Source organism: Macrobrachium nipponense, chromosome 4 (genome assembly GCF_015104395.2).
Source record: "Macrobrachium nipponense isolate FS-2020 chromosome 4, ASM1510439v2, whole genome shotgun sequence".
In the NCBI taxonomy this organism is placed as follows: domain Eukaryota; kingdom Metazoa; phylum Arthropoda; class Malacostraca; order Decapoda; family Palaemonidae; genus Macrobrachium; species Macrobrachium nipponense.
This window is the reverse complement of record NC_061100.1, coordinates 11,490,529-11,500,046: the sequence shown is the minus strand read 5'-3', so window position 1 is coordinate 11,500,046 and position 9,518 is coordinate 11,490,529. Positions and strand designations below refer to the sequence as shown.

The 9,518-nt window shown below is 37.7% G+C and overlaps 2 protein-coding genes across 3 annotated transcripts in view; both read right to left on the bottom strand.

Annotated features, from left to right (window-relative positions):
* Positions 1-4,307, bottom strand: part of LOC135210708 (tumor protein p53-inducible nuclear protein 2-like) — a 54,716-nt gene extending 50,409 nt beyond the window's left edge. Inside the window, exons 1-2 of one of the 2 annotated variants that reach the window (XM_064243477.1) lie at positions 4,163-4,307; positions 3,552-3,664 (exon numbers count right to left, since the gene is read on the bottom strand). In XM_064243477.1, the coding sequence (XP_064099547.1) occupies positions 3,552-3,579 (28 nt within the window). In that variant the 5' untranslated portion in view covers positions 3,580-3,664; positions 4,163-4,307. Of the gene's footprint in view, positions 1-3,551; positions 3,665-3,772; positions 3,946-4,162 lie in introns of those variants that run through there. The other variant, XM_064243476.1, reaches the window with a different exon arrangement.
* The window catches only part of LOC135210707 (prostaglandin G/H synthase 1-like), a 300,730-nt gene that overhangs the window by 80,079 nt on the left and 211,133 nt on the right, over positions 1-9,518 (bottom strand). The gene's annotated exons all lie outside the window — the stretch shown is intronic.

The following is a 9,518-nucleotide window of genomic DNA, read 5'->3' as shown; positions in this document are numbered from 1 at the left end:
TTGGGGGAGAGGTGTTTAAAAATAAGTGGGTGAGGAGGAGGGGGGGGATTTAAAGCTAGGGAGGTCCTGTCACGCCTCGCCGGTGTGAGCGTCTCAAAGGAAGGACCCACCGTGGACCACATCCGGGCCCCACGATGGGTGGGGATCGTATGACACAGACGAACAGGGACATGCAGCATATAGTAGTACCTCTAGGAAGATCGTGAAAAGTACCCGACTGACTGACATACTTTGCCGACGGAGTAGGAGGAGACAAAGGGAATGGCGACGAAATATGAATATAATGTATTTAATCTTTTGAAATATGAATATCTAACAAAAAAAAAGGGCCTAATTGCGTCGCTAGGCTAGTGAACCGTTCAAGTCCCTTTATATACTTGTAAAGGTATTATGAAAGGTATTATTTCTTACCAGCGAATAATATTTTCAAACTAATTCTAACTAAAGTTATAACGTACACTGAACAGTATTACTTCTTACCGAAGAAAATATAATAATAATAATAATAATAATAATAACACTTTCACGAAACTTACTTTAACTAAATTTATAACACACCTGAACAGGTATTACTTCTTACCCGAGAAAATAATATAAATAATAATAATAATAATAATAATAATAATAATAATAATAATAATAATAATAATCCCTTCCCTGACTCAAAGAGCTATTCATAAAACTAAGATTCATGTTGCAGTAAAAAAAAAAAAATTCTTCATGAAACTTATTTTACGAAAGGTTTCATAATGATACCATGCCAACTGAATGACAGTTTTAGAACATTTCGAGTCAGCAATATATCGAAATAAAATATTACAGTTACTGTAAAGAACTAGAGAAAGAATGCCTGTAGTACATCCCCTAAAGTCTATTTGTCATATAAAACGCTACATTGGTCTACTGCCTTCAACATGTTTGCAACTGTTAAAATTCTCAGGAAAATTCAAAGTAAGAACACTATAAGGGACTCTATACGCTAATATTTATATTAAACAACTATTAAAATTCGCTAATATTTATATTAAACACTGCTAAAATCGCATGAACCAAAGGTGAAGAAACATTAAGATCTCGTGAAGCCAAATAAAGAGAGCAAGAGCTTGAAGAGGTCAATTATGAAAGGATAAACATTATTCTTGCTTAACAAATGACAAACCGATAGCACTGCAACATTTCTGATGCTTTCTAACAACGACTGTCAGTATTCAAGAGTACAGATGTAATCTTGAAGTACAAACAGACAAGGAATGCATTGCAGAACGAAGCACTTGCGCGAGCGCGCGTGTGTATGCATGTTTCGCAAAGTCTTCTTTCATTATTTACAGAAACATTAGAGTAAATCATATTCGTGGCAACAAATAAAACTGACGGGTCAGTGGCCTTAACAAATGGGAGAGAGAGGAGAGAGAGAGAGAGAGAGAGAGAGAGAGAGAGAGAGAGAGAGTCAACAACAGCTGAGAAGCTCCGAAAGTGAGGGCTCATGGGAGGGAAGATGCGAGGGAGGAGGAGAGGAGTGTGGAGAAGGAGTGGGAGGATAATTCCTGGGTCCTCTCTTGGGAGGATGTGATACAAGTGCTGGGGGAAATGTGGGTGGGTGGGTTGGGAGGGGGGTGAGGAGAACGGGGGGGGAGGGGATCTTTTGAAGATGGAACAAGAGCGTGTACTTGTTCCCAAAAGGTATCAATGCGCTTTCGCCGGCGTCTGTCTGTTTCGAGGTTTAAAGGGACGGGATTTACAGTTTTTTTTTCTTCTTCTTTTTCTGTTCATATTACGAATCAAAAAATGTTAGGATTAAAGTTGGTGAATGAGCAAATATCCCCTTCAGCGAGAATACATGGCACTAGAAGCGTTGCTAAAAGGGAATTTCTTAAACTATTCGCTTTGGTATAATACCAGACACGACCTCTTGCTTCTAAAGTAGCCCGTGATGATTTGATGGCGAGACGATCTGCATTAGATTGTCCGTTTTTATCGTGTATCTGGCAACATCCAAACTTGGTTATTCGATTTAAAACGCGACGGTTTGGTCGTTCCCTTATCATAGTGTACTAGGCTGACGTTAAAAATAAAACACAACTATTTATCTATAAAATATTAGCACAAAGAATGTTAAACGACTTCATCGAAGTAGCAGTACTAAACAGAACTACCAACCGAAGTAGAAGGAAGGAAAAAACCACAGCCTGACATCAGCGTTGCGTAAGCACTCCAATCGAATCGACAACACCACAAACCCAAGCCAAGCTATCACATCTCCCTGGCTGACGCACAGCGTAGTATAGACGCAACCATTTCTGAACTCTCCGAGTCGTACTTGATTATCTAATCCAATCGCATGAAACATCGCAAACAAGACTCCGAGAGTCTATGACGTCGGGTTGGGATTCTTCTTACGCGTTCAAGTTTGAATTTCTGATGATAGCGAAAAGTTAACTCATGTGTAAGGGGGTTTTACCATCACCATTGTCTTTGCGTCAATGGCATGTGCATAGTCGCTAGTACTAACAACTATGAAGATAAAGCGTAATGACAAAGTAAAAATCTGGCGTAGACTAACAAAGAAAAACAGATATGAACCACCGCTCTTGGTTACAGGGCGTAGCGACGCCCAGCATCCATTTGCTTGAACGACGGCTAGGATCAGCTGGTTTATTGCGTAAGCCACGGGAGGGTCACGTGATGACCATTTTCTGATACATCGGCCTTCACGCGATAGGCCCGTCCAGGACTCTGGGCCAGCCAGGCTTTAGTCTCAGTTCGATTGTTCTGATACAAAACAGACAACAAAATTGATAGAAAAACTGATTCTATATATATATATATATATATATATATATATATATATATATATATAATCTGCAGGCGTGGTATCATACCTTATAATTTTTCCTTTTCAAAGTAGAGGCCCTATGTACTAATGCATTTCTCTCCCGTTTCCTTGTACAATCTTCACTGAAATAGATAAAAAATCAACCATTCCCTGATCTATTAAGAGTACAACCTAATTCCCTAATCCTTTAGAGCAAAACAAACACCTGGTTTTCCCAGTGACCTTCACAGTGTGCAGAAGTGCGTCGGTGACGTTACTTTCGGGGCAGCGGAAACATCACAGACATGTTCCGCTTTGTGACGGCTCTTGACAAGTACGACGTCAGGGTTGTGTGTTTCAAAGTCACTTGCTTATGGAACTAGAACGAGTAGTACTCTTCAATGAAGCACCGAGGGATAGGAAAATAAAAAATTTAGGAACCACCTAAATTCAAACTACACAGACTAATTCTCTCTCTCTCTCTCTCTCTCTCTCTCCATATATATATATATATTATATATATATATATATATATATATATATATATATATATATATATATATATATATTGTGTGTGTATGCGCATACTATATATAATATATAAACGTAGCCTACGTACGTACATACATACAGTTATAATGGAATGTGTACGTTTTCTACTGTCCTTTCTGAAGCGTTCACGCACAATGCAATGTTGTTGCATGAGCAATCACTGTCTTTTCCCTCACTTCGTACTCACCATGGACGGACTGTGCGTAGCTTCCCATCTTGACAAAAGGCGGAGTATTTCCTCAGTATCACTTTATTCACAATAAATCGCAATATGAAGTTGTAGCGACAACACAGTCAGACCTGGGAGGAATAGAAAATGCATTACATTGTCTTTCTGTCAAAGTCGACAACACGACGTTTTCTAATTTAATGAACAGCATCTAATGATTGACAGCTCACTATAGTTACCTTTCGAACAGCTACCGAGACGTTGACAAGACACAAAAGCACACTTCGTAACTTAGGGATTATTGATGCAATGTGAAATAAAATAAGCGACAGAGTAGGAGCAGTTGTACACCGTAGTAGTATATAAGTATTAGTGAGGCAACGCAGCGTCGGGACCTCTCGACGGCCCAACCCACTGCGCAGCTGAGTTTGGCATCCTCTTCAAACAAAGAAAGCCCTGCATCTTTCGCTGTCCTACTAAGACAGGAGGCCCCATTCGCCTCATTGGCTAATCCCAATCGCTGTCACTTGATGGCACTCACCGGTGGCTGTATTTTCGACGAAGTTCATCGACTCTGTCACATGTTATTCTTTAATTGCATTAAAAGCAGCAATGCCAGCAACACTTACTCCTCGACGTTGCCAGCCTGTAGGCTCCTTTTCCCACCACGAGCTCCTCTTTACCCTTTCGATTCTTGAAGCCTTCTGCTCAGAGGCAGAGATCATGCAGAGGAAGACAAATGATAAGCAGGTGTGTTGATTTAAGAAGTATGCAACGGTTAATGAGCAGGAACTATGCAGTCCCTTTAACTTTGAAATGGGACGCAGCGTTGGCTACGCTGACAGTCGAGAATTCAGCGTTACCATTTCCTGCGACGGCAAAGGGGTTATTTCATTGCTCCTCATCCCCCCCCCCCCCAACACCCCATTTCATAGTTGCCAATTCATGGATTTTGCACAAAAACAAAGAAGAAAATAGCCGTTTTTAACAGCTGCATCGTATCACGAAAGGACTATTTATAGGAAGTTGACATAATGCACCGGAGACAAAACATGGGTTTATAGTTATTATTATCGTACTAAAGTGCTTCAGAAAACATTGAACTAACGATGACTGATATAGGAGTTTCCCTCACAGAATATCACGGCACTTTCTCAACTAAATATCTACATATTAGCAACTTTGTGTATATACTAAACAAATCTCTTGCTATCCTTCCAATTTGCTCAGGTGCTCAAAATAACCCGTTAGTAGTTTAGTTTCCCGTCACATTCAATAAAAAAACAAGCAAATTAGGACCAAAACACGCCGTGGCAAGTCTGTATCATACCCAGCTACTTACCTGGGTATTCCCCCAATCAACTCTTGCTGATGCCCTTATATGATTTCACCTCTGAGGGTAATACATCTCGGGTACTCTCTTCCATTTCAAGGGAAATATGACAGAAATATAAATATTAAATACTCTATCAAACATGACAAAGTTGGTAGTTAATGACTTGATTTTCATGTGACGTGAAAATTGTATGCGTAAGCTGCAATTCTTCTTGCAGGCAACCTTGAGATCTGAAGGACAATTGTTCACCTCCATATTCTGCCTTACGTAAAGCATGAGACTTACCCTGGACTTTTTTATATTTATTTTTTTGTCCTTTTCCCAGCACACAATGTACCTGCAAGGCGCTATTGCAACCATAAAACAGTATTACTTGTACTTGAAATAGTCGTCTTAAATAACGATCATAGAGATTTGACATCTTCCTTTAACAAATTTCATCTAAATGGACTAAATGATTCTTTCTAGAGCGATGCCATAAATGCGTGCAAATCATGAAATATGGATTAGTTAATAGTAATTTATTTGCAATGAACTGGGATAGTGTCCTTAGTGTACCTTATGCACGGTGTACTGTAGACAGTTACTAAAAAGCCTTTCTTAATTTCTGCAGTCCAACCTCTCTCACTGGTTTTCTCCTAGTTGCCACCTTTAGAACCTTGTATTAAGTTCTCCTAGTTGCATCTTTAGAACCTTGTATTAAGAAGTTCAAGCGAAGGTACAATACATTAGTACCCTAATTAATACTATTATCCTTGCATTTCAACACTTTTATCTGTTTGTTAATTAATTAAATTTCCTTTTCTTTTTGTATTTCCCTAGACCTCACCTTACTTCTTCCAAATAAACACCATATTCTTGGGAGGCTTGAATAATAATAATAATAATAATAATAATAATAATAATAATAATAATAATAATAATAATAATAATAATAATAATTTTTCCGAATATCTTTATCTTGCTGCCAGCCACTCCAAAACCCTATTTTCAATGTCTTAAGAGCTGATTCGAGATAATGAAATATTTACAACTAACTTCTTATAAGCAAAATAAGTGATCATTTTGTTAAGAGAGCCATGTTTTTTTTTCATTTTTTTTATGGCACAGCTTCAGCAACAAACACCAAAATGGCACACATGGTATAGTTGCATCAAACCAGCCAGACCAGTTAAACTACTTTTTTCTTCCAAAACACTTTTTCTGTCATGAGAACAGCTATCGGTGAAATTAAGTTTAAGTCTGCAAGTCATGTTTAGTGTTACCTGTTTTAATGTTATATATGAGGAGATCTAGCTAAGTAACGCTATTATGTACAGCAACTTAGCCATATGAGAAAATGGTATCTATTTAGCCATATGAGAAAATGGTATCTACTTCAAAGTTCCACACCTCTGATCTCTCTCTCTTCTCTCTCTCTCTCTCTCTCTCTCTCTCTAATATATATATAGTTAAGCCATTGCAAAGAATTTTATATTCATTTCGAGACACATAAGTATGACGACTGCAATTCATGTAATCAAGTGCAAAAATCCTTGCGACCTTTATCATTTAAAATAATCCATGAGAGATGATTGCGTGACTGATTTTTTTTATAAATATCTCAGAAAGATAGGTTATGAAGCATATGACTGACGAGTTACTGCATAATGGAAAAAAATATATAACTATTCTAGAGAGAGAGAGAGAGAGAGAGAGAGAGAGAGAGAGAGAGAGAGAGAGAGAGAGAGAGCAGCTGCTACACTATGAATAAATGTAGAAAGCTAAAAGCTTTGTACATAGAGATCCACAAAGATTGTAAATATAGATTCTGGGAGGGTTGCCAAATGGTCTAATGCTGTTAATATTCTGTAAAGCACAGCTGTGATATCTAGGCAACATTACTTAAGTGTTCCTCTACAATTAAAACCTTCGCTAAAAACTATGCACCCAACCCAAGCATTAGACTTAGAATCATCAATAAAATGAATGTTATATAATCATTCCTCTATAATCTTATCATTTCTAAAATGGAAAGGCTCTGTGATTTTCAGAAAATCGTTGAAGAAAAAAGTTCTATTAGTGGCTACATTAGCCAAGGAAGTGTGGAGTCTCTGCCATACAGTATATACACAAATAAATAAATAAATATATATACTCTTGTAAGACATCCTATGTCCATATTTTACCAGTGATCAGAACAGAAGGAAGTGCTCGAAATATATGGTTGCAGCGTTCAAATGGTGTTTTATGGGCCTTTTATCTTCAAAAAAAAAAAAAAAAAAAAAAAAAAAAAAAAAAAAAAAAAAAAAAATATATATATATATATATATATATATATATATATATATATATATCGTGTGTGTGTACTGTAAATATTGAGAAAGTGCAGGGGATTTAGTTTAGCGAATACAGCAGGAATGTAACAGGCAGGAGAGTAGTAACAAGCACTTTCGTGTTCATTCAAGAAAGCGCTTGTTACTGATCTGACGGTATTGCTGTGGTATATTCGTGTGCATACGTGTGTGTGTGTGTGTGTGTATTCTTTGTTTATATCACAACCACTTCTCAAGAGAAAAGCCAAATCATATTACTTGAATAATTCTTTATAATAAAAGGAAACCAGAAAAGTCAATTTAACAACGAGATTTCTCTGTCGAAGGTGACAAGAAAAAACAGGGAGAGACAATTGTTTGGTATATCTTGTCTCACGAAAGTAGTACTACTCACAACATGAACCACCTTGTCTGGTGGAGTCATGCGCGGCCGGCAAAATCTTCGTCTTTATTCTCATTTAAATATATCCGGCAGATGAGATTACTGTTCAACTGCCTCGTGTCCGCTTTTGTAGCATGATAGAACGCCACGCTATGTGAGGCTTGAGGTATCAACATTTTAAAATAACCCGAAAGGCGCTGATGAGATTCCCGGTGTGCATCCATCTTTGTCAAAGTCCAGGGTAAATTCATGCTAATAAAGTAGACGGCTGCTAGAAGATATCGTTTATTAATATAATCTGAGTATTATATAATATATAAAACACTTTGATCACCCAGAGGCTAGTACTAAACACGGAGTCGTAAGGAGCTTCCGGCACGTTTAGTACTAGCACTTCGGAGACGATCGATATATACCGAGTTAATAACGAAAGTTCTTCCTATTAATTTAGGTTACAATCCAAACTTTCTTTACCACAAGCCTTGAGTGAATGTATATTGACAACATTGCTGTACTGATGATTTCTCTATCTACGGTGACTACATATCGTATGGACTCCACCAATATGTCACTGTATACTTACGTAAATGGTACAAACTTATTTCTGCTATGTTTTCCTTCCCTTTTCAAATCTCTACAACAAACTTCATTTTGCTCATAACTATTTGTTAGACACATTCCTTCTTTCTTTCCCACAGTTATCACCACATTAAGGGGTCGGTTGCCTGATGTGCCTTCTCCTCCACTGCCTTCTATCAAAGGCATCACCCTCCACCAAACCTCTTCTCTCCATATCGTCCTTCACTTTATCTCGCCATCTGCTCCTCTGTCTCCCTCTCGATCTTCTTCCTTTAACATACCTTCCTTCGCCTTGTGAATTAATTTCACTTTATTCTTGTTAATACTTTGTAAATCGATATCCAAATTAATAACCTGAGGATACGTCGATCTTTTAGGCATTGCAAGAAAATCAAGCATATTTTCAACGTACGTTACTCTTCAAAATTTTACAAATATTAAGGATAAAAGACTTTAGTGCCTATCTGCAAATTAAATACAATAATGTTTATAGTGTTAGTTTGAAATTTCCTATATAAGTTTTTTTGTAGTTGCATTCATTAATACACCATCTCTAACATATTGTGTTTACAGACTTTCTCAATTTAGAATTCATATAACAGACAGGTTTTCCCTATTTTCGAGAGCCTCCTTATCTAATCTAAAATATTTAACAACACAAAGATCAACAATTTTACCTAAGTCTTCCTGTTGAACTTTCGTATGAAGAGAGGCACTCAAGAAAACCTCGCACTTCAACAGCAAAACAGAAACTCGACGGGGAGGACATTCGAAAATCGCTAGCAAGCTACCGAACAATAGTCAAATTTAGGCCTATATGCCCAGGTCCGCATAGGCCTAAAAAAGTCGACAGTGTATATGCTAAAAACGCCAAGAGCAACTTAACACTCGGATAAAACCCGCAATAAAAACCACACGGGAGGACTTGGTTACATAAACTGTCACTATAAACACACAAAAGAGCCAGACCTTAGATGTGTTTACCTGAAAGCGGTAGCTACACACGCGGAAACCCTCAAACCAATCCAATCAGCTCGGGCGATTCACAGTATAGCCGAGTAAAATGCTGCGATGCCACATGTTCCCTGATTAACCATTGATCTATAAATACGTCTTCAGAGTTATAACAAACGTGAACAGAAAGATATTTTGAGGATAGCTTAGATAAGACTCTGTCACTGGGTAATGTATTCTTCCGTCTACAGCCATCAAGGGAAATGTAAGTTAACACAAGTTTGACACTAGATGTGATTCTGTCCTTTGTTCTTTGCTTCCAAGAGCGATTACTTGACATAATCTCTCTCTCTCTCTCTCTCTCTCTCTCTCTCTCTCTCTCTCTCTCTCTCTCTATATATCTATATATATATATATAT